Consider the following 24,935-nt stretch of genomic DNA (forward strand, 5'->3'; position numbering starts at 1 on the left):
AACAATCTAATTTCTAACACTGAGCTTTTGCAATAAGTTAACATTTTTCTCTTCTCATTCTTACCTAAATTCCAGGCTGTTCTTATTTGTAATAGAATCTAAGATACATTCTAGAATTAAGGTTTCACGGCAGGATTAAAAGAGGATTGTATTCCAAGTTTTTTTGACAGGTACCAATCGAATTACAGGTGCTATGTCGACGAGAAACAATTTGTTTGAAAACGTGTATGTGCAACTTACTCATAAAAAATTAAATACCATCGGAATAAACACACAACTGACTCGAATCTAACTGAGTTTAGCTCCCCCAACTAAGACTAGTGAAAATTACATAGTTCAATAATCATCCAGAATGGGTATCTGTGAAGATACAAGACCTCCAATTCGAGTCCGACGCCATCTTATTAAGTTAATCATAGGAGTTGGTCTTGGAGTTGTTCTTTTACTGGGATTAGCTGTTGTATTTCGTAACGATCCTCCCATGAGAAATCTCCGAAAGCGTTTTATGATGGGCAGGTAGGATTCACAGATGAAAATATCTACTCTTTATTCTAACTTTTATTAATATAGTTAAAGATAAATTAGGAAAATAATCCTGTTTTTGTGTAGTTCTTTCAACTGGTCTAATAATAAGACTCGACGAGAAAATTGGTAAACTGTTAAATGTATCAAATGTTATTGCAAGCAAGTTATTGAAGTCACGTGAAAAGAGAGTTATTCGTTTAGCGTAACTATAGCAAATGATCATTAGCTGTATTTTATCTTTACGACTGTATATCTTTGTTTAATGAATGGGGTTTTACTTTAGTTCAAAATCTATTATTTTTGAATTATCGATGATTGTTATGACTTGTAGCTTTTGCCAAAGAAATTCAAGGAAAATACCCAAAATTATTGGAATAATTTGGCTGATAATTGTTAGAAAGCCCAGATAGCTGTTGCAGTTCAGGTTCACCATGTCTTTTTGTCCCTTGTTTTGACATGGTTTGGTAGGCTGAACAGGGCGAAGTGCTATTATAAGTATCAACTAAGATGAAAATATGAACATGCTTTCCTTGATCCTATACAAAGGGTGTCAATAGGGGTACCCAATTGTCAGTTAATTACTATTTTTTTGGCCGAATGTCAGTTAACTAATAATTTTACATGCGCTGACCATAAATTTAAACAAAATAATGAAATGTCAGTTTAGATAAAATTTGTCAGTTAAGTCACTATTTTTTGGCCAATTGTGCAGTAAACCTAACCCTCGATATAGTAATACTGTAAATTACGAAAGAAATCCCATATAAAGAAACTTTCATATAAAGAGTTTTAAGCCAATCGTGTTTTTTTCCTGGCGGTATTGAACTCTTGCCCAGTAAAAGAGCATATGGCATAAAAGAATGTATGTCGTTGTTATGGCAACAGCTGGCACGTGCATAAACGATGTTATAATTTAATGTTTATCACCTGGGGAATCAGAGGAGGAATTTTGTTGCAACAACAACATAAAGATTAACTGAATCCCCCCCTCCCCCCCTCCCCCCTCTCCCTTCCCCTCTCCCCTCCCCCTTCCCCCTCCCCCCTCCCCCCAAATCTAAATTTAGACGATAAATAATCACTGGTTACCCAAAAAAATCTTTTGTTTTCTTTTTGGCGATGGTCTTTCCTTTCTTTCTTTCTTTTTTCTTTCCTTTCTCTATTATCCATTTCTTTTTCTTTTCTTTTTCTTTTTTAAAATAAAGTATGACGTCGCACAGCAACAAAATCCCAAGCAGGCAATACCACTACTCGCATGCTGCCGTAGCAGCAGACAACCCCGAGTGCTCAAAGATTGGTAGAGACGCTCTAATGCGAGGTGGTTCAGCAGTCGATGCCGCTGTTGCTACCATGTTATGCGTTGGGGTGATCAACCTGCATTCTACAGGCATTGGAGGAGGAGGGTTTATGGTTGTTTACGATAAACACCGAAAAAAGGGCGAAATGATAGACTTCAGGGAAACTGCTCCTCAGCTGGCTAACAGGGACCTCTTTCAAGGAGACGCTGTAAAAGGAATCAAAGGTATTCGTTGAATATAAGGGCGAACCCCAAGGGTACTGGGGTACCTGTGATCCTTCTTCCTATAGATGTATGCATCTTCTTACTGATACGGCGGCCGTCTTAAATTATGGGATGTCGAGGGGACAATAACGTAGAAAATTTATAAAGCAAAACGCGGCGAATGTTTTCGAAAATTTAAAATTTTCGTGTTTCGCATATTGTTCCAATCTCTATTTAGCGGAGACCCTTTAATAACCCGACACGAGGTCAGATCCCGAAGGTGCCCGCTTAATACAGGTACTTTTGTATAGTTGTCCAAACGACAGGAGAGTAAGTTGAATTGCAAGAACTCTCAGACGGGGGACCCTCACAGCGGTTTGATTGAAAATATTCACTGAGCTCCCTATCATTTTCTATCACATCAGGTGGTCTTGCAGTAGCCGTCCCAGGCGAGTTACGTGGAATGGAAGCTGCTTGGAAAAAGTATGGCAGACTGCCGTGGAAAGACTTGTTTGCACCGTCAATCAAACTTGCTAAGGAAGGATTCCCGATGCCGGAGACTGTCAACATCGCTATTAATATTTGGAAAAAAGTGCTTGTCAAAGACAAAGGTTTCAGGTGTGTTTTAGATTCTTAAATAATAGTAGGTAGCTACCAAAAAGAAGGTCGATAAGCATCATGGGTACATACATATTACAACTTTCAGCTATAAATTGGAAAGCTAAAAACTTGAAATCGATATTACCACAAGGTTACGGGCAAGAGATCTAATCTCATTTGGGTTCTCAGTATTTTCTTTATTTATTACCTAATTGAAAAAACGTTGTCGGGTTCAAAAAAAGGTTATATCATCAAAGCTAATACCGAAGGGGAGCATGGGAAGACAAACAATGATGCTAATTTCATGCGTATTGCAGTTTTCCCTTCCTGTGCACATCTTATGCATCATGGTTTTGGCATGTTGTTAATCTAGGTCGACCGACCTTGCTCTACTGTGCATTTTTACATGTCTGTATGCAAATATAATACACATTTCGGAGTACCCAAAATCCTTTTCGGTCTTAGCTTCGATGATATGACCTTCTCGAACCCGACTACGTTCTTTCAATTAGGTGTATACGGATACAATCATATGTATATATAATTACGAAGCTACCTCTAACCAAAGAGAGCTGCTCAGTCACGGCGCGTGCGACAAAGTAGTGCCCAATCCCCCACTCGCCTGCCAAGCTCTACTAATTACTGTTTGGGGCGGAACGCAGCTCTAAGAAGATCTAACCCAATAAGCCTGAAGCGAGATGAAGTTTTACCCCCGACTCTATACCATAATAGTTTTTAAAATTCTTTCATATTAAAATTTTTGATTCCTTAGAGAATACAGGAACAATAGTCATAATTAAAGAACAAAAGCAGTGTGAAAAGGATTATGGTCTAGAGACGGGGGTAAAACGTCATCTCGCTTCAGTCTATATTGGATGAATACAATAGAACGAGAAACAATATGAACAAAACAATAGAACGAGTCAACAATGAAAACTATTGTTTGTCTTGGTCAATCTCGACAGCTATTCTTAGCGGGTGTGACATTACGATCCTCATTAGCCTCAAGTTTGAAACTTTTTGATGCTTAAATTTATCAAAATAAATAAATATAAATCTGGCATAAATTTTGGAATCACAGTTTCGTGATGACACGACAATCCTAAGAACGTCTTCTTAGGTAGCTAAATCAAGGATGTAGCTTAGAAGATAAGACCTATATCAGAGCACGGCTCATAAATCTGATAACTTATAAATGGGATTGGAATTTAACGTGCTTGGATTTGAGGAGGGAGGAAAACTGAAATCAAGAAAGAGACTCAAGAAACTCTAGTCACATGTAATTGCGGGATGCTCCTTAGCTTTATCCGTACGACCCATAAAGCATTTTAAACAATTATTTGAAGCGAACTATTTCATTTGTGTTATGAACTTTTTTGGGCCATTTTCTTTAAACTTTATGATTATTTCAGGAGAGTATTCATGCCACATGGCAAACTCCTAAAAACTGGAGACACCATTAAACGTCCACGTCTTGCTAAAGTGTTGGCAACGATATCAAGAGCTGGTAACGCCAATCCTTTCTACCGTGGGAAGCTTAGTCCAACTTTAGTCAATGATGTTAAAGCTGCTGGTGGTGTGCTGACATTAAGTGACCTCAAGCACTACAAAGTCAAATTCAGGCCAGTTCTTAAGAGCAATATTGGGAGCTACACATTGTTGACCGGACCGCCTCCCACAGCTGGGCCTGTGCTTGCTATGATCCTCAACATACTATCAGGTAAGAGTAAACCTTTTTCTTAGCTGTGCACTCATTACAAATCCAAGGATCTGGTCGGTAAGAAGTGAGAATTGGAATCTTTGGATTACAATCGTTGCATAATTTTACAAAATTTTAATTTTCTAAAACCTTGGAGGTCATTTAGAGTAAACTCTAGGAAACTCCCCAAAAAATTAACAGGCACCCACTGCTTTGAAGTGCTCCTTCAAATGCATTCAAAACAGAAGTTCATAGCTAACTAGCTATAAACTTCTGATTCAAAAGTATTTCAGTTTTTTAATGCAGTCCTATGGAGGCGGTGGCGCAACGAAAGTCCAAGATCGAGTAGAAAGGCGAGCGCGCGAGTTCCCATGGATTTTTCCATACGTCGGTTCACTGGTCAATTAAATACAAAGCATTCAGTCGAGGTTACAAGGTTCAAATTTGAATAATCCTTTGAAAGTATCTTGGCGCCTCACTTGAGCGCTTTGTGTTGACCAGTGAACCGATGTATGGAAAAATCCATGGGAACTCTATCAACACAAGTCGCCGAAAGGAACATTTATAGCATGCCTGGAAAGTAGCTTTTAGCTAAGCATATTGTATTGTGAAGCTTTTTAAAAGGTTGCCCTTCATTTATTTCGACAGCTGAGCTTATGGAATGAATCTTCAAATGGTATTTGGTGCCCTTTATTCAAGTTAAACAACCTGGAAATGCAGAAATCTAACATATATGTCTCTCTGTGTTTAGGATACAAGTTCAAATCATCAGACCTCAAAAAGCACCCAGTTCGCACATATCACAGAATAGTTGAGGCCTTTAAGTTTGCCTACAAGTATCGATCAATGATGGGCGATCCTGAATACGAGAAGAGCGTAGACGCCGTAAGTACCTGAAATACTTATTTTTAATGCTAAATACAATGCGATCTTTAAAAAATTGTATTGTGGCAATGTATAACATACTAAGTCGCTCCCACTTGAATCTGAACGATGGCACTATTGCCCAAAGCAGCAAATTTATACATTTTTGGAGGTAACTTTTTACAACTGCGACTCCATCTATTGATTGCACTGCAAGTTTTCACGGAATATGCCAAGGCTAACCGCTCTCAGGGTATCAAGGGTGACATAGCGGTAATAGATGCACTCGGGGCTCTCGGGTTTGATTCTTAGACTCGGCATCATATGTGAGTAGAGTTTATTGGTATCTCTCTTGATTCGAAGGGTTTTTTTTCCCCGGGTTCTCCGAATCATTTTCCTTCCACTGTAAAATCTACCCGAAATTCTAATTCGATCTGGGAGTTAATTAGCCGTATGCATTGATCAGTCCAGAGGTTTTTTTTCAAAATACCAATAAATTTCGAAAAGGTATTTTTTCTCAGCAATAGGTCTTTTGAAAGTACCAAAAACGTACTTAATATAAAGGTATTATTATTACTTTTTGTAGGTCGTACACGACATGATGAGTGAGAAGTTGGCTAAAGATATTCGATACATGATCTGGGACAACCAAACTCATTCACAAGCGTATTACGGAAAGCGTTACCACGTGCCTATCAAGACAGGAACGACTCATTTGACCGTGTTGGGACCTCTTGGGGATGCTGTCTCCGTTACCAGTACTGTCAATGGATAGTAAGTTGTATTTATCGTACTTTAAAGCAAACGAGAGATTGTAGGCTGTTAATGAGGTTCATAAGATTCATTCATCTGATTGATGCCAAGAAATAGAATACTCTCTGGTTGATAGCACATGACGGGCAGTGCTTGACTGTCATTGTAGGCTGGTAATGAGATTCATAAGCTTCATTCAGCTGATTGATAACAAGCAACAAAACACTATTTGGTTGACAGGCATGACGAGCAAATTTTTTTCCTCCCATAGCTTCGGTGCAAAGTTCTTGTCTACCAGACTTGGCATTGTCTATAACAACGAGATGGATGACTTTAGTGCTCCTGGTATCACAAATGAGTTCGGTCTTCTCCCATCCCCAGTCAACTTCATTAAGCCAGGCAAACGCCCTCAGTCTTCAGCCGTACCAGCTATTATAATAGACAAGGATGGTCAGGTCATGATGGCAGTTGGCGGTGCTGGAGGGACTATCATCACAACAGCTGTAGCAAATGTAAGGAGATGGTTCAAAAAAGGAAAAGCTTTTTACGCTTGTTTTTTTTTTCTCTAGTAAGGTATAGCACAACACCAGCATTTAACTCGCAGGCAACAAAGTTGCTGTATGTTGAGGAATGAAAGCTGCTTGTATTAACACTTTGCGCGCGCACATTTTCCTTATTATTGTAGGGCGGGCTAACTACTCTTATAAAAGAAAATGGTAAATATGTATTTGATTCTATCATTAAAAGCTTTCTTTTTGCCGAGCGCTTTAATACTCAAGTTTAGAGATCTCTTTGCTCAGCCTTAGCCTCGGTCGTGCGTTAAATATTCAACCAAAGTCCATGGCATTTTAAACCATGGCATTTTAACCAACTTGTATCGTTCCGTAGTATATACATTCCTTACTATACAATGGACCTTAAAGTGTATATGACACGAAAACATTCCATCATTTAAAATGTATAGTTTGTTAGTAATAATAAATATATCGTAACAAAATTTGTTTCAAAAGCTTATTTCTTGAGATATTTGCGAAAGTTAATCCCAATTTGTGACGTCATTTTGTTGACACGTACTCTAGATTCAGTAGTAATGTACTAAATATAAATTGTAATTCATATAAATTAACAACAAAGGACATATTTTAGTCAGCTTCATTTGATAGCTTACGTAGTACTCTTCCAATGTTGGGAAACTGAAAAGTGTACTACTTGAAATTAAGATTCTATATTCAAACATATTTCATGTATTTGCAACTAAATCTGGAGACTTGTAAACAAAATGACGTCACAACTCGTGCTAAAATTTTTTGAATTTCTAGAGAAATGCTTTTTTGGAACAAATTTAACCGTGATATTCTTATTAATGCCAATAAACTACACATTCTTAACATTAAAATTTTTTCGTGTCATATGCACTTTAACGAAAGAAAAGAACACATTTGCCGAACACCGTCAAAGCCAAGGATGAGCAAAGGCAAATCCGAAATGGGAGTAATCTTGTGGGGTGGGGAAAATGACAAAAGCTACAAAAGCGCACGGCACAAGACGAGAAAGAACACTGGACAGAATCAAAAACGTATTCATGTTTTCCTTTTATAGCAGTGGTAAGCCTGTGGTTGCACGAAGAGGCTTTCTTTACTGCATGATTTCCTGCAACAAAGAAAATGTTTTGCGCGCGAAGTGGTCGTACGTACGGTCAACGCAACAATGCCGTTGCACGATGTCCCACGATTTCGAAGCCTGTATAACTTTAAGGCAATGTACGTCTACTAAACGTGCTTTGGGGAATAAATTTGGAGGGGTGGAATAAATGATTAGGTTAGGTTAGCAGGGACTGACCTCTACAACTGCGATACTATTTTCAAATCATTAATTAAACGTGACTGTTTTCAATTTTCCCAGGTGATAATGAATTATTTCTGGTTTAAGAGGAATCTACATCGCTCGGTCACAATGGCACGACTACACGATCAACTCTATCCCGAGTATGTATTCGCTGAAACATGGTTCCCTAACGACATTGTCAATGGTCTCCGTTCTCTAGGACATAAGGTAAACCAACCATCCAATAGAGGCTTTGCACCATCACGTGATGGCAGCTACGTTAGATGGCAGGAACAATACAATCATCTTACATTGGAAGGAATTACATTAGAAGGAATTAAATTTCCAAGAGCACAGGGATTTTATTGCTCTGCCATCTAACCACAGGCAGTCCAAGCTGCGTTGTAAGCGTGAGCACGTGATGGTGTAAAACCTATATTCTTCGAATGCACATTGTTATCGCATCCATAATAGTAAAACTCTCATCTATCGTATCTTCATGTGGTTTTATCGGACTACAAAGTGTTCACGAAGACACGCTCGTCTATCGTGTCGTCTCGTCTTTTGGAAAATCCACAATCTCGTACCCAGAACCTGCGTTTCTTCTGGCCTGCGGCGGAGAACGAATGCTGCAGACCAAAAGAAACGCATGCTCTGGGTACGACATGGGAAAATCCAGACCTACAGTCATACGCAGTAGCCCAAAAAACGAATAGTAAAGCGACCACCATTTATAACTTACACTTGCCAACTTGTTTTAATGCCATTACTTGGTTATATTTCAGGTGAATGTGAGCGACATTAGCCATGGTGTCGTCCAGGCCGTCGCTAAGAATCCATACAAATATCTTCCAAGTGATGTTCATGGTAAAAGAAAAGGTTACGTACATAGAATCTTGTCACAGATTTATGCCGAGTCAGACCATAGAAAAGGGGGATTACCTGCTGGATATTAACAATATAAAAAGTAACCATAATTTCACGTCCATCAGAGCAGATATTTTTTTAAACGTTTTATTCAGTGAATGGCGTACGTATTACGAACTCGGCCCATGGGCCCGTTCCAAAGTACTTTGAGGGGGTGTCAATGGGGTTAGTTAACTGATAATTAATGGCCAAAAAATAGTCGTTAACTAACAAATAACCTAAAATTAGTAATTAACAGTTACCGGCGTTTGCATTGCTACGCGGCCACCCCAGACGTACACTTTGCAATAGACTGCCGTCAATCAGACACGTTGACGTCATTTACACGCGTGTGTGATTCAAAAGGCGCCAAAACTTGTCGATTGTTTACAAGTATTATGAGCCACACTCACCGGGCCTATCCGGGCCGATCCAAACGCGTGTAAATGACGTCAACGTGTTTGATTGACGGCAGTCTATTGCAAATTGCATGTCGCGATTTTGTCTGCGGTGGCCGCGTAGCAATGCAAACGCCGATAACTGATATATATTTCATCATTTTGGTTAATATTGTGGTCAGTCAAAATTATCAGTTAACTGACATTCGGCCGAAAAATTACTAGTTAACTGACAACTGGGTACCCCCATTGGCACCCTTTATGCTTTACCTTATATATATAGAAAATATTGCCAAGTTGGAAGAAAACTTTTTTTAAACCGTGTAATTTTAAAGTCGTAGCAAAAACTATATTCGGAATTAGTGGGGAAAAAAGATTAAAAATTTCTCCAGGTGGTAGATGAGTAGTAAAATTACGTGTTTTTGGCGATGTTTGCAAAAGGTGAAGTGAAATGAAGGAGAACGATGAAAACGTCATGTCTGTCGTTTGCAGGAAGAAAAACCTGATGTTAATATGTACTTCACAAGGACTTTTACCTTTGTCTATTTACCACTCTTTTCACAGCTACGCGCTGATCGGACAACAGTCGCAACAGGGAAATAGGGCAATACACTGCCGCCAATCAGAGAATGTAAAGGTACCGACCAATATATTTGATTGATGGAAGTGTATTGCCCAATTTCCCTGTTGCGACTGTTGTCTCGATCAGCGCAGAGCAATGAAAAGAGTGGTAAAGGGAGAAAGGGGGCAAAATGTTGTAAAATTTAACTATGAAATGGAAAGAGAACAGAATACTTTGGAACGGGAGTATATATAATAAAAATGCTACGAAAACAAGCAGTAACGAATATTTACGACTATGCAAAAGCAGAGAGTCCAAAACTGGACTCACTTCTTTAGATCACTATAGAATACTTGGCGTGAATATTGAAGAAAGGTTTTAAGTGCGCGCGCACGTGGCTGTAGAAAATTTCAGTTTTACTTGCCCCAGTCCTCCATTTGCTTACTCTGTCCTTGTAGGTCGCGCGCTCGAGGAGATGAAATTGGGTCCAGTTCTAGACTAATGAAAGCAGACATTGAAATGAATGGGTTGTTCATACAGTAAAACGTCTAGTAACGACTGACTAACTACGTCCACAGTCAGATTATGAAGACTAACTTCTTCAGAACCCTCCTGGTTTTCCATGTTTCCTAGGGTCTGACTTTGCGTAGATAGACATCCCTCGTGTTGCTATGGCTTGGACTGCTGCGTAATATCTCAGATCTTCTAATTCGTGGCCGCGAGCCTCAAGCCCTTTTTTAACTCCTTCCGGGAAGTTCTTCTCGACTTCTAGGGTGTTGTTCGGGACAAGGTTCGTGTGTATTCTTGGTTCTTCTACAGCCGCGGATATCTCGCGATCAAACCATAGCCAATCAATGATTGTCTGTAAATAAGGCAAGGAAAAATAGTCGATGTTAAACTGTTTGCCGGGTCTTGCCGCATACGCGGCTATTTCAAAAAAGGGTGGCAAAGGTGAGCGTTGCGTGACGACACTAATAGCGGCTGCGTAGGAGACTATCGCTATGTGTGATATAACTCTTTCGCCATCAACATTGCAAACAAAATTTGCAACGTGTGTTATGCTCATTAATTTATTCTATTCACCTTTCATGATTATGACGCCTTTAATTCTACAGCTATTTCAAACAAGGTTGTGATAGGTTGTGATACGTACTATTTGCGATCACAGCGAAAGCTCGCAATGGAATTTTACCAAACTTTGTCTGCACGTTTCACCGGCATATTTTTTTCTGTGTTCTGGCATTATTTACATATGATCCACAAAACATTTCAAGCTCAGTAAAAGCAGCATGCAACAAAACCTTTACCAACCTTCTCTTGAAACAGCTGCATGTATACATGTGATTATAATGATTATTTTATTCACTAACCAATGCTGTAGCAGTAAGAATCTTCTTTCCTCCAGAAGCGCCAACAATAAGCTCTACATTGCCATCTTTATCTGTAATAATTACTGGAGTCATGGACGAAAGTGGACGCTTGCCTGGAGCAGGAAAGTTCAATTGTGAAGGATAAATACCACTGATGTTCTTGTCTCCAGGATTATCAAAGTCAGCCATTCCATCGTTGTAGATAATGCCGGTCGATGTTGAACGAAACATGCAGCCAAACCTTCATAACATTAAAATGATAATAACAATTTTGATTTGTCTACATGAATAAGGCATGAGGAAATCATGTAAATGAAACCCATTCAATAAGCCAATTTTCTAGCCTCCTTTGAGGGATATGAGAGACCGACACAAATAACGTCTGCAAAGGAGGCTACCAATTTTCCGGTTAACTGAAAATATAGTTATCCAACCTTGCATGTAAACACGAAAAACGAGGTGTTTAAAATGCCACTTCGTCGACTGCAAGTTAGTCTTGAATATCTCAACATTAACTTCTGTGTTTGACGAGAAAATTAGTTAGAAACAAGTTATTCCAGTTATTCATGGATTTTGGAATGGCTTAGTACATTAGTACTATCACATATCTAGCTCCTTTGGCTTCGACAAAAAGAAGCTTCTACTTTTGTATTTTATTTACCTGAAATTGATACTCGAGGTCAAAGACACAGCATCGCCATTTGGTGCCAAAACCACTAAATGTGAGGTTCCGTGGTCAACCTTAGTGAAAAAGTCAGCGTAGTATGACACGTGGTGTGTCGTATTGTCCCATATTTTCTTGCGTAAGAAGTCACCGGTTGCAGGATTGAGAAGCTCCCTCACAACCTAAGCAAGTTCGGTAAAAGAAAATAAGTTCCATAACATAGTGTAAGCAATATTGTATAAATTTCATTCAAAATTATCTGTATTAATCTGAAGAGGAAGCCTACAAGTTTGTAAGGCAATGACAGAAAAGACCTTTGCAGCTAAATGGTTTTTTCCATGGTTTATGTGATGGGGTTCCTGTGGATTTTGCGGGAATTTTTCGGCGCCAAAACGCGCTTGCTTGCCCCCTCTTGCTACACTAGTACGATTCATAAGTAAGTATTTACTGCACCTGTGAGACGTTGACGAAATCCGGGTCTGCTAGTCTGCTTCGATAGGCAAATGCAAACTTGAACGCCTCTGCTATTCGATGGTACGCTAGGGACGAAGCGTTGACGTTGGAACGATCCTTTGCTGTCATGTTGTAACCTGATGAAATTCAGTCTTATTAGAACGAGAAAGAAAGAAGGAAGGAAGGAAGGAAGGAAGGAAGGAAGGGAGCGAGCGAGCGAGCGAGCAAGCAAGCAAGGAAACAAGCAAGCAAGGAAGCAAGCAAGGAAGCAAGCAAGCAAGGAAGCAAGCAAGCAAGCGAGTAAGCGAGTAAGTGAGCAAGCAAGAAAACAAGCGAGCGAGCGAGCAAGCAAGAAAACAAGCGAGCGAGCAAGCAAGCAAGCAAGCAAGCGAGCAAGCGAGCAAGCGAGCAAGCGAGCAAGCGAGCAAGCGAGCAAGCGAGCAAGCGAGCAAGCGAGCAAGCGAGCAAGCGAGCAAGCGAGCAAGCGAGCAAGCTAGCTAGATAGCAAGCAAGCAAGCAAGCTTGAGGGGTTACCTTTTAAGATGTTTAAAATGAGGTTCATCAGCGGTCCACTTGTAGGTGGCGGGGCTGTGTGCAAAACATGACCAGAGTCAAACCTACGCGAAAATGCCTTCACAATCTGAGAGCTATAGTTTCCAAGATCTTCCATTTGGAGCAATCCCTCTGGCTTGACGTCCTTCATATCACGAATGATGTTTTTAGCCAGGGTTCCATTATACAGACTGTAAGGATCGTCTCGTATCTGTTCAAGGGTCGCTGCGTACTTCAGATTTGTGATGAGAGTTCCATTTTTACGCAAGTTTCCTTTCTCATCGAATAACAGCTCTCTGACAGAGAAAATCAGCATTCAAATTTTGTCAACGTTACTGAGTCATTAAGATAAAGGTTAAAACGTTAGGGCGAGGGTTTGCATGCGGCCCTAAGCCTTGAATTTCAATGCAAATTCGAGCCCGTGCGTTTTTACTGGTTTAAAAAACAACCAAGCCCTATTTTTAATGTTTGATTGAGGTTTGGATTTCGATGGAAAAACTGTCCCGGGTTTTGAATTCAGTCCTGCTCTCCCCTAGCTGTTAGTATCAATGCTGAATTCAAAATCCGGGACAAGTGAGTAGAGTTTACTGATTAGGTCTTTTTCTTTATTTGGGGGGTTTTCTCCGGGTACGTTCTCCGGTTTTCCTCCCTCTGTAACCCCACATGCAAAAGTCAATTCAATCTGTAACTTAGATCAGCCCAGAGATTGTTCCAGGCTAGGGCTCAATAAAGATGTAAATTCAGTTTTGTTCTTTTGGAAAAGAATTCCATGTAACCTACCTTAGACCGGGATCCTCTTTCAGCTGCCCCTGAAGTTCGTCCGCGGCTTCATAAACTGGCGTCCCAATTTTAAAGCCATTTTTAGCGATGTCGATTGCAGGTTGTACGAGGTCCTTCCACTTTAGATGTCCATACTTTGACCAAGCTTCGTAATAACCCATGACTTCACCTGGCACTGCAATGGCTGCTCCACCTATGAAGGAAACAAAAAGGGGGTCTATCACACAGCCAAACAAGTTAGTCACGTTGATAAACTCTCTGGTAGTTAGTATACTTATTTTCGTAACACCAACAACACAATCCAGTTGTGTAGTTTTGGCTTCTGGAAATTCGAATAGTAATAATGATGATGATGATGGTACTTGATAAAGTTAATGATGGTGTTGATGATTATGGTGTTGATGATATTGGTGATGATGATGATGGTGATGATGATGACGGTGATGATGATGATGATGATGATGATGGTGATGATGATGGTGATGAAGTTGATGATGATGATGGGATGATGATGATGATGTTGACGATGATGATGGTGATGAAGTTGGTGATGATGATGATGATGATGATGGGATGATGGTGATGATGATGATGGTGACGATGATAATGATGATTCCTGATTGAAGTCAGAATCTTTGAAATCAAGCTAAGTTCGATCAGTATCACGGCTAGCGGGATATCTCCGCCAGGGCCAGAGATTCCTTGTCAGTGACGTCGGTGTATACTCACCAAACTGAGATTCCTTCTTCTTGTTTAAAAACATATCCCTGGATGAGTTTCCTGGTGCTTTTTCTCTAAAGTTGACCAGTTCTGTTCTCCTGGTGCTTCGTTTATAAACGAGCATGAATCCACTTCCTGTTATTCCCGTTGAATGCATGTTAATCACTCCCACACACAACATCGATGCAATAGCAGCATCAACGGCCGACCCATTCTTCTCAAGGATTTTCACCCCAACTTTGGAGCACATTTCTGCATCTGTTGCCACAGCACCTCTGGAATATGGTCCTCCTGAAGTGTCTATTTTGGGAAGGGTGACCTTGGCTTCGTTCGATGCGGCTTTTTTGCAGGTTATCCAGTTGCATATTGCCCAGCCAATAAAGCCAGATAATGTGCAAAGGAGCAGTACTACTACGATAATTAAAACTCTAAAAACATGAAAATTATGTTTATTTAATATCCAAGTCTTAAGGCCTGAATAAGTTTTTCCCCCTGATTTAGAATTCAATTAGGTATTATTGATTCAGTCACGTCACGCAACGTTCTCGGTCACGCCACATCATACAGAGGTTAATTATCAATCATTTAGAAAACGGAAGTCACTCATAACTCTGCAAAAGTCTACTTGTTAAGCATAAACAAAGTGGAAGTACTAGTAATGGTACCCATTACCAAGCTCTGCTTGCGATCGGAGAAATGTGAGCGTTTTATAATCCATGGTCGCGTTCGAAAATATACCCACGTACTCGTTTCGTACGCTTAAAAATACTTTGTTTCTTTGATTATTTCTTCATTTTCAGTTTCATTTTAGTGTCTTCAATTAGTTGTATAAACTAAATACATTGGCACTCAAAGTAAAGTTATTTATTTATTTATTTATTTATTTATTTATTCATATATATATATATTCCTCCCCTCCCCCCCCCCCCCCCCCCCCACATCCCCTTACATTTCTTGATACCTTTTACTTGGCTAAAAAAGCAGTCAATAAACGCATACTGCGATAAGAAATGATCTGTCACTAGAAACAGATAGGTTTTTTTTACATACTCCTCTCCTAGTCCCGTGACCCGCGTTCAGCATGTAGCTTTCGAGGCACAGATCCCGGAAGAGGAGCATTTCACGATAGTTTACTTAGGAAGAAGTTCCAGTTTTTTTTAGGAAACATCCTCCAAACTATAAGGCCTTTAAAATAAAGGTCGGTTTACCCTAGCTGAAGAAACAAGTGTTTTTTTTCTCAACCCCAATGGCAAAAACAAAAGAGTTGTTCTGGCTTGCGCTGTTTACACTACGGCGAAGCTTTAAACTGAAACAGTTACAAGTACATATATTATTAACGGCGTTGGGGGCATCACAAAACAGGACGGTTACGTTACAGCAACAAGTTTTGCGTGGAAGAGTTTTCCGTGAACGTTTAACAAGAATAGGAGATGTTACACGATGAAACATAGCATCTCGGAGCTTAATAGTTCATTGTACAGTATAGTATTTAAAACTAGCAGCGGGTCAAACTACCTTCTGTATTAGAACACAACTACAGCCTCTAACAACATGCATACTATCGCGGACTGAGGTACAGCCGGTTTTCCCGCGATCATGATCAGTCATAACCATTGAACAAACTTCAAACTCAAGCTTCTACTTTACTAAGTTTCTGCTATGAGTTCTGCGTGTGGTGCTCATATTCGGATTTTCAGTGAAGCCCGCCAATGTCTCGACCAAAATATCATAAGTTATTGTAAATCAAACAATAGGTGATTTAATTTTGAAAGTTTTGTCTTAAGAATATAAAGTTAAACGCCCAAAAAAAGAATCAAAATCAAAGAAAAAAATTACTTACGTCTTTGCCATGCTTGTGGTGAGACGATCTTATTTACACACGGGCGGAGATTGACCATTCACTTAGATTGAGAGCAGTCTGGTGCTTAGTACGATTACTTCCGTTTTTGGAATAAAAGTGAAAAATAAAAAAGGAAAAAAATTATTCTTCCGGGGCCAGTCGTGAAGAAAAATGCTTACTTAGCATATGTTAAGAAACCACTTGTTATTCATCTATAAAATGGAAATAATCGCGGTCGTAGTCGTTGGTAGCAGATCTCCATTTCCGCCCGTGATATAGTCTCACACATGTCAAAGCTGAATTCCAAGAAATCATACCAACTGAAAGACTATCAGTGAAAGAATTAGAAGCTATTTCAATCAGTGTCACGGCATGTTGTACTGTTTACGTGCTTCGATCTAAGTCAGAACCGTTTGTTTCCCACTGATATCAAAACCACTCTACGGCATGTCGTGCCGTGTACGGGCTGTAAGTCAGTACCGTATGTTTCCCACTCACGCGCAAAACACTCTACGGCTTGTGTGCCGTGTACGTACTGTAAGTCAGTACTATATGTTTCCCACTTATAAGAAAACGACTCTAGTGAAAAAAAAAACAGTAAAAAATCTGATCCTTTCCCCGATCTATCTTCCCGGCCTTCCCCGGCCTTCCCCGGCCTACCGGGCAAATAAACCGACCAAAAATAATGTCCTGTGGGATCCCTGTGGTTGCCTGGCTCCAAAGGGCACAGGGCGTTCCAGGACAAAACTTGTCATGGAGTTCAGTTATTTCCTTGTTTTCATCAGGACTTGAGCAAAGATTACGAGGATTTACGGCCTAAAAATACTTAAGTAAGGAACGACATAATCTGTGGGAACACAAGGGAATACAAAATGGACCGAGGGCTATCGGTTACAGAACAGAAACTGGCTGAAAAGCTGACCATCTTGACTGACAGAGGGAATGGAATGTTGACTCGTATTTACAATATTAAAAAGGTACGTTGGAATTTTATTGTGAATTGCTGTGTTATACCTTCTGATTGATTGATTTATTCATTTATCTAATGTTTTAGGGGTTATCCATGCATTTGATATATTGTGCCAGTAACATATCTTACTGAATCTGATGAAGACGATACATGTACTGTAGCTTTATGTACTGTAGCTTACTGCTTTCAAGAAGATTTTACAGTAGTTCTAGAGCTTATTAAAAAAATTTAGTCCTGTCCAAGAAATCCAGCCCTATTTTGTTCTAATATTAACAAGTTTATATTGTTTTATGAAGGCTTGTTCTGACCCTAAGTCAAGACCTGGCTTCCTGACTGACAAGACACTTGAACCAGCTATAAAATACATTGTTAGAAAATTCCCACAGATGGACACAAAGGTAGATATATATTATAAAATAAACTCTATAAAATGAAAAGGAATGTTTTTACTCTGGTTTATAATGTTTGATCTTTGTCAACACACACTCTTTGGCTATGTTGCTCTCTTTCACTTTTATTGATTATAATAACGTATGTTTATTATACTGTACATTAATCCCATCAGCTGGGGGGTTCTGTCAATCTTAGATCAGGGGCCATGGTCCATGGCGAGGGAGAGGCTGAGCTCTAGGGTACAGAACCCTTATATTTTGTTAATATTTAAGGGAATCAAGGTAATGTAGAGGTACACTTGTTTCTCACCTCTGGAGTCTTGGGATTGATTCCTGGACTCACATGTAAGAGTTTCTAAGGTCTGTCTATTGGTTTTAGGGTTTTTATCTGGGGTCTTAAGTTTTTCTCCCACAGCAAAACCTAACATGCTAAGTTTGAATTTAACCTGTGTTACCCATGCCCTGACTTTGATCAGCTCAAGGTTGTTTCAGGGTTCAATCTGTGACTTAGCCATGCCTTGACTTTTATTAGCCCAGAGCTTGTTTTAGTGTTTGATCTGTGAGTTAATTAGCTATGCCTTTACTTTGATCAACCCAGAGAACTGTTGTTTCAGGGTATCAATAAATTTAACACTGGTATCCTCTAAATTTCAAGTCTATTTAAGCTGCATGTAATAACCTTCCACTTAAATTAGTCTTATGGTCTTATGTATAGTATCTAGTCTTCTGTACTGTACATGTTTTTTCCACGACTGCAACACCAAACGATAGCATTAGAAATGCATGCTAACCATGCTTTCCCAAACTTTGTATTAATTTGGCATTCACTTTTTGTTTAATCTTGTGATAGGCTCCACAACTTCAGCCAGTTTCTAGCATCCAGAATGAAGTCATGAAAGGATTGTCCAATTACTACTTCACATTCGTAGACATCATGGAATTCAAGGTTTGTGTTTTGTGTTTTCAGTGTCAAGTTTGGGACCCTAACAAGGGTACTTTGTAAAGAAATAAGCTATGACTGTGGTTTTCAATATTCTGCAAACTCAGACATTTCAATGGCTTGTTGTGAAAGTGATTTTTACTGCCACCAGTACTCAAATTTAGAAATTAGAATTTAGAATGGTTGATGTGCTAAAGGTTTAAAAGAGGAATGTTTCATTAATTAAATATACCATTCTTTGTTGCAGGATAATGCGTGTGAACTATTAACTGCCATTGATGCAAGTTTCGTAAACTTTGACATTGTAAGTCCCCTACCTAGCTTTGTTCATATTTTATTGCATGTAGTTAGTTAATATTACCATGCAGGGCTAACAACAACAGCCAGTCATGGGGCCATGTTTGGCTAAAATTGGAACTTGTGTGCATGGTCAAATCTTTGCTTTGCTGGCCATTTTAACCAGTAACGTTGAGACAGAAATGGGGTATGACCAAGCTTAAACTACAGTAATTTGGCCAGTCATCATGACTTGCAACAGACCCGCCTTCATTTTTCATTTTTAGTCCAAGCTGCCATGCATGCTATTTACTGATTCTAAAGGAACACAATAACCCAATCAGAATTTGAGTTAACTTTGAATCCTGAGTCTTCGTATTCTCAGAAAGAATAATGATTCACTAGGGGGGGTAAGCTTGAGCTGTTTTGACTGTAAGGGAAAATGTTATGCTCGCCACTATACATGTGAATGCATATTAAATATTACATTGTGTTTACTGAATATTGGGTTTTTTTAAAATGACAGACACTGAATTTTGGTCTCACAAAGACATACTTGGACCTCATTGTTACGTTTACATCTCTGATGATCATGGTATCCCGTGTTGATGATAGGAAGTCAGTGCTGGGACTTTTTAACCATGCATTTGAAATGAGAAATGGAAGAAGGTATTGTATATATTATACTGTATGTATATTTATCTATATACTTGGGTATCGATATCAGGTTAAATATACCATTTTAGCTTTGTATGCAAATTGCCCATTTCAGATCACTTGACATTCTGTTGAGAATTGTTCTTTTATGACGAACATGTTGAAATATTTACACATCAAAGAATCAACTCACAAGAGTTGCATCACATGCTCTGAAATGTGCACAACAAATAACAAAGCTAAAGAGGTCTATTCCTGGACTCTGCAACAAATATATCTTAAGTAGAGTTTATTGGATGATTTGCACTCTGTACTCTCTCTTATATTAGGAACCTTGTATCATATTGTGCTTAAATGGTGCATGCACTTTTTAAAAACATTAATTTATTCATGTACCATCATCCTTGCAATATATGCTGTCCTCACTATAATGTCAGTTTGTGCTTTTTCAAGTCCTAGAGAGAATGTCAGTGCCTCTTAAGGATGATAGCATGTGCATTATCTGGTCCTCGTGGTGTCTTTATTATTGGGATGCATGTAGATCTGACTGTAATTATTTTAAGATTGTGTACAGTTTTCTGATTGGTTCCTTACTGGGCAGACACATAGTTTTCTTTAAGTTTTAAAATAATAGGAGAAGAACATGTAGTCAGTGAATCCTGGCAGGGTTTTCATTACGTTTCAAGGCCTTATGTGATTCATGACGCTGTAAGAATGCATGATGGCACATGTAGCCCAAGCAGAAGAATTTTGCTCAGTTAAAAGAGCATTCTCTGATCTCTGGACCTTAATGAAAACCCTGCTCAAGCAGAACACCCAAGTAATTTCTCTGATGAGTAACTAGTGTTTTACTTGTAGTGTTCACATTCAATACTTTTCTGTGTCGTTTTCCAGTGAGGAGTCATTTCCTAGGCTTGGACAGATGATATTGGATTACGAGAATCCTCTGAAAAAACTAGCTGAACAATTTGTACCTCACCAACAGGTAAAGGAGAGCTAGGCTAACACTCTCTATAAAATGAATTTCTTTAAAACTGTTATGTGTTTACCACTCCTGGGTGGAAAACGCAATGCCTAACAGGTTTTGCAATCCGATTGGTAACCGGTCATGACGCCTCCTTGTCATGACGCCCCCAGCCATAACGCCCCCAGATATACCATGACGCCCCCAGTCTGTACTACCATGACGCCCAAAGCATAAACCATGACGCCCCTAGTCTCTACTAACACTTATTTAATAAGAAGTTTAACGATAATAATATGGAGCTACGAACCCACGTAAATTGAACACTATTGGAGTTGCTTCATGATCATTACGGTTTTAAATAACTCGTTTCTACTCTTTGCGTATCCACGAGTTAAAAACGATACCTACAAGCTGGCAATCACTAAATCTCTGTAGTTAAGTGATGTACTTCTTGAATTTTGTCATTGATAATTAGTTCCAGAACATGATATAGCTGAATTAGAATCATTGAGATGCATTAGGAATCCAACCATAATTCTTAGACATGTTCATCGGTTAAAACTTTTATTTCGTGCGATTATTTTTTTTACGAAGCACTCTCAACATGGCCCGTGATCAACATTTCGGAATGCCTTTATCGGCACGAGAAACCTATAAAAAATTCTTCATATTTAAAGAACATTTTGGTGCATTTGGAGTTCTAGAACATCATTTCACAAAGAACATTAAAATTTTTTGTAAGGATTGTTTTTGAGACGCGCACCTTTGTGTTTCAAACTCTTTTGTTATTTACACAAATGGATAAATGGGTCTATTTTGATAGCTTTTTCAAGTGATTTCAGCAAGCTCCGGGAAAGACAAAATATTTCTTCAAGGCATCTGTTTACAGAAAAGGTTTTGAAATTACGAACGGAAAGTTGAATAAACTCAACCTCGGAAGTAAATTAGACAGTGAGTTGAGGAATCAAAAGTGACACCTCGCTGTATTACAAACGCGATGCGTCATGTCAACGTATCACGTTTGTATTTAGATTACAGTAATGTCATAGTATGATAATACGGTATGCTCTTTTGATATTTTCAGTGCCAAACGTTTTGGAGAGTGAAACAATAATAGGAAAGATGATCACTAGCGTTCTTAGGGCAACTACGCTGTACTTACTTGAATTACGAATTATTTATCGGACTTATGAAATTTTGTTGTCAACGTTTTTCCTTTTCGTTATTCTTTTGTCGTTCATGGATTTATACTATGAAATATTGTTAAACTTCTTATTAAATAAGTGTTAATAGAGACTAGGGGCGTCATGGTTTATGCTGGGGGCGTCATGGTAGTACAGACTGGGGGCGTTATGGTATATGTGGGGGCGTTATGGCTGGGGGTGTCATGACAAGGGGGCGTCATGACTGTAAACCATCCGATTGATAAGGCAGCCGATAGATGAAATTAGAACTTAGAAGTGGATTTTTGCGGAGGGAGGAAAACCAGAGAACCCGTAGGAAAACCCTTGAAGCTCAGGAGAGAACCAACAGACAACTCTACTCACACAGGACACCGAGCTGGCAGGGCTCAAACCTAGCCACATTGTTGAGAGGTGCTGTTTTATGTAGCAGTGCATTCCACCTGTGCTTCCCTAACTGTGCTTCAAAGATCGTAACAGTTACAATGTATATTCAATGTTGTGCAATCTTGGTATTTCCCACTAAAATTTGGTTTTTCTTGCATCAATGAAAAAATAATCAGTTGTTACTTTCATATTATGTGTACATGTTTGACAAGTGGCAATGAAAAACAAAACTCAATGTGCAACTACATGTAACAAATTTAACATCAAGCTTGAGTAATATAGTAAAAACGGCTGCCAATGCTTTCCTTCAGATGGTGCAAGGCTCACAGCCTCTTTTTATATTATAGTTGTATTTTCTGTTGCTGTAATGTTTCTGCATTATCCTTTTCAATAACAGAGAGTGTCTACAGCCCTGCAATCCATACACGAAATCTTTCTCAGAAAGTCAATGACTGGAGAACAGGTAAAAAGTTGATTGTAAGAAACTTGTTTTATAATTATGTTTTAACGGTGAAAATGATGTTCTTATTTCAATAAAATTATTAACATTTCCTTGTTGTTTGCAGTGGCGCCAAAATCAAATTCTGAGCCTCATCAGTCAACCTGCTGGCATGCTCAGTCCTGCACTAAGTGACGTGGTAAATATCTACCTTTTATGCATCTAATATAGCCATTAAAGTGCCACTACAACCAAATTTAGGACTAGCCTTTTTTTTTTGCCTGGATTGCATCATTTGACATTTATGGTCAAGACAATTTGACTAGAGATGAATTTTAAAAAATCACAGTTTCACAACTGAGGAAATTTCTAAGACTGTAACTGTAACTTTTTTAGAAGAAGCAGCCTTAGCTCTGAATGTTCATCTGAGAGTTGAAACTATTTTTAGCTAAAATTATTATGAAAATATGGTTCAAAACTCTGCTCTCAGGAAACTTGACAAGAAGTATTGAAAACTGTAACATTTTTATTTCTTATAATAACACAAATAGGACAGCTTTATTTTTCATGCTCAGATAAGTGATATTTCTTTTGCAGCCTGCTGTCGAATACCTTAGTATGTCTACAATTCAACGATGGATCATGAGTAAGCGCATTATTCATTATTATCAGGGTCTGCTGTTCCTGATTATAAATGAATTAAGATCTGTACATCCATTTTTGATTGCTATTGATTTGCCATAAAAATTTCTTCAACATTTTCTAGCTCTGGTTATAGTTGTTGTTCATTAAATACAGTAATCGTTTTTCTCTTCCTTTGGACCCTCTGATAATGGCCTTTTTGATGTGTGGGGTGTGGTTGGATTTTTCTTTGATGTCAATATTGGTGTTTAATATTGGTCTATTTGTAGTGTACTGTGAAATCTAGGGATTTGCTTTTGTGGTTGACTGAAACTGACAATTGCAGAGAATGTCCAAAAAATGAATGCAAGAAATGAACAACACCTTCAAAAATTATTATTATTAAGCATGGTCATATTGAAGGATGAATATGGTGCTATCCAATAGATAAATCTTATCCATTGGATAAATTTATTTGATAATACTATAGACTTATTCACTAGATTCAAGCTCATTCATTTATCTGTTGGATGGCGCTATCCACTCTTCGTACAAACAGGAGCTTGTAGTTTTGATGATCATTTTTCTAATGACGTTGTACTTTAATTAATTGTGCGGTATTCAGATTGTCATTTGATTGTATTCTTTCAGTTGGATACACCCTATGTCACCAACAGCTGGCCATGCCAGGAATCACAGACATCTGGAAGATGTCATTGCAGGATGGTTTCTGCATCACTCTCTTCAGGGATGAAGTCTTTTACTATCACAAGGAGATCCAAAATCTACTTGATGGATTGAAAGGGTATGATCAAGATGTGTGCTCCAGATGTGTTTTGTCTATGACTGAAATTCCTCTTTAAGACATTTTGCAATGGTCTTTCACTAGGTCCTTTAATTTTACTCCCTCCACAAAGCCTAACAAGCCAATTTGCAATTTTGATCTGTGGGCTACATGTAGCTGTGCCCTGAATTTGATTCAGCCATAGTTAATAGAGGGGAATGGTTATGAAACCTATTGTTATCAGGTCTTTGTTCGCCTTTGATGTTGAACCGGTCTTGACCGTGCACAATGTTTGATTTATGCTCATCCAAAATTGCAAAATAAAAACATGTAAACATAAACTTAGTCTATGGGATTATTGTAAGGAATATTCAAATATCTCTTATAAATCTTTAAGTATTTTGAACTAGCAGCCAAAAGAAACATTTTGGTCTGTTCACTCAGCCATTGCCAACAATGGTAAAACAAAGGATTGTGCAGGGTCACACTTGAAAAAAGTGAACAAAGACATATAACAATAGCTTTCATAACCATTCCCCTCTATTAACTATGATTCAGCCCAGAGGTTGTTTCAGAATACTGATAAAATTTGAAGGTTAAAAGTAAGTTTGATACTATATTGAGAAGGGTTTAGCATGATGCATGTGATGGCCCCTTGGCAATAATGCATGCCATAGTAACGAAACTTTATTTGTTGGTATCAACAACTGTAAATTCCAACAATAATAATAGAATAAGAAATGATAACATAAGGTCGTTGAATCATCCAAAACTTTTGTCTCTCATTTTTGTTTTAGAATATCATTATATTATTGTTGTTGTTGTTCTTCTTCTTCCTCTGGTTATTATACTAAAATAAAATATCAAAATAGGTACAACAAGCGAGTCAAAGACATCCAAGATGCATCCAACCATATCACTAACAGGTTCTTTGTTGTTTTTTTTTCCATTTTTCTTTTACAATTTTTTTATTATTATTAAATGCTGGACAAACCTTCTGAAAGACACCCAGGTAACACCAGGCTATGTTTGTTATGTATCTATAAAAATAATGGTGGTGGTAGTGGTAAACACAGGGTATAGTGCCTGGCCAAAATTGGCATGTGTCCCATCAAATGTCTCTTACGTCAGTCCTCTTGACCAGTCATTGACTGGTCACATACATGTATTGATCAGTAGTATTTGTATAGGAGTATGGCTGAAGTGAAATCCATGTGGCCAATAGTCATGTCCAGCTATTGAGCAGCTGTCGTTTTTAGCCTTGTAACTACCACATTGAATTACTGTCGTTTTACTCTAACCGTGAACACTTG

At 38.6% G+C, this 24,935-nt stretch overlaps 3 protein-coding genes across 3 annotated transcripts in view; 2 read left to right on the top strand and 1 right to left on the bottom strand.

The window, feature by feature from the left end:
• The first annotated feature begins 276 nt into the window (after nt 1–276).
• LOC116294739 (glutathione hydrolase 1 proenzyme) lies at nt 277–9,904 on the top strand. The gene is made up of 9 exons (XM_031702391.1): nt 277–516; nt 1,728–2,044; nt 2,449–2,641; nt 4,036–4,343; nt 5,074–5,207; nt 5,773–5,960; nt 6,211–6,451; nt 7,842–7,991; nt 8,549–9,904. Exons 1-9 carry the CDS (start codon nt 353–355, stop codon nt 8,717–8,719), a joined length of 1,866 nt encoding a protein of 621 aa, XP_031558251.1. The 5' UTR covers nt 277–352; the 3' UTR covers nt 8,720–9,904.
• LOC116294740 (glutathione hydrolase 1 proenzyme) lies at nt 8,502–16,092 on the bottom strand. Its single transcript, XM_031702392.2, has 8 exons — nt 16,009–16,092; nt 14,178–14,596; nt 13,449–13,641; nt 12,651–12,964; nt 12,117–12,253; nt 11,661–11,845; nt 11,000–11,240; nt 8,502–10,491 (listed from the first exon to the last, which is right to left on the bottom strand). The coding sequence occupies exons 1-8, from the start codon at nt 16,017–16,019 to the stop codon at nt 10,231–10,233; spliced, it is 1,761 nt and encodes a 586-aa protein (XP_031558252.1). The 5' UTR covers nt 16,020–16,092; the 3' UTR covers nt 8,502–10,230.
• A 632-nt stretch (nt 16,093–16,724) lies between these two features.
• Nucleotides 16,725–24,935, top strand: part of LOC116294716 (nck-associated protein 1 homolog) — a 36,907-nt gene continuing 28,696 nt past the window's right edge. The window contains exons 1-11 of the mRNA XM_031702362.2: nt 16,725–16,985; nt 17,275–17,376; nt 18,221–18,316; nt 18,558–18,614; nt 19,113–19,255; nt 20,138–20,228; nt 22,176–22,241; nt 22,345–22,416; nt 22,815–22,863; nt 23,490–23,643; nt 24,495–24,548. Of these exons, the coding sequence (XP_031558222.2) occupies nt 16,881–16,985; nt 17,275–17,376; nt 18,221–18,316; nt 18,558–18,614; nt 19,113–19,255; nt 20,138–20,228; nt 22,176–22,241; nt 22,345–22,416; nt 22,815–22,863; nt 23,490–23,643; nt 24,495–24,548 (989 nt within the window). The 5' untranslated portion in view covers nt 16,725–16,880. The remainder of the gene's footprint in view (nt 16,986–17,274; nt 17,377–18,220; nt 18,317–18,557; nt 18,615–19,112; nt 19,256–20,137; nt 20,229–22,175; nt 22,242–22,344; nt 22,417–22,814; nt 22,864–23,489; nt 23,644–24,494; nt 24,549–24,935) is intronic.

The sequence above is a fragment of the Actinia tenebrosa genome, unplaced genomic scaffold (genome assembly GCF_029948245.1).
Source record: "Actinia tenebrosa isolate PJP-AT-01 unplaced genomic scaffold, QUT_ActTen_1.0 PGA_scaffold1__47_contigs__length_23844297, whole genome shotgun sequence".
Classification (NCBI taxonomy): domain Eukaryota; kingdom Metazoa; phylum Cnidaria; class Anthozoa; order Actiniaria; family Actiniidae; genus Actinia; species Actinia tenebrosa.

Excerpts from the sequence above, each read along its gene's own strand:
- LOC116294739 (XM_031702391.1), top strand. The coding sequence starts at position 353 with ATGGGTATCTGTGAAGATACAAGACCTCCAATTCGAGTCCGACGCCAT. Across the intron at positions 517-1,727 it reads AAGCGTTTTATGATGGGCAG|TATGACGTCGCACAGCAACA; the intron begins GTAGGATTCACA and ends TTTAAAATAAAG. Across the intron at positions 6,452-7,841 it reads TCACAACAGCTGTAGCAAAT|GTGATAATGAATTATTTCTG; the intron begins GTAAGGAGATGG and ends CAATTTTCCCAG.
- LOC116294740 (XM_031702392.2), bottom strand. Across the intron at positions 11,241-11,660 it reads ACCTCGAGTATCAATTTCAG|GTTTGGCTGCATGTTTCGTT; the intron begins GTAAATAAAATA and ends AATGTTATGAAG. Across the intron at positions 10,492-10,999 it reads TTCTTACTGCTACAGCATTG|ACAATCATTGATTGGCTATG; the intron begins GTTAGTGAATAA and ends CCTTATTTACAG.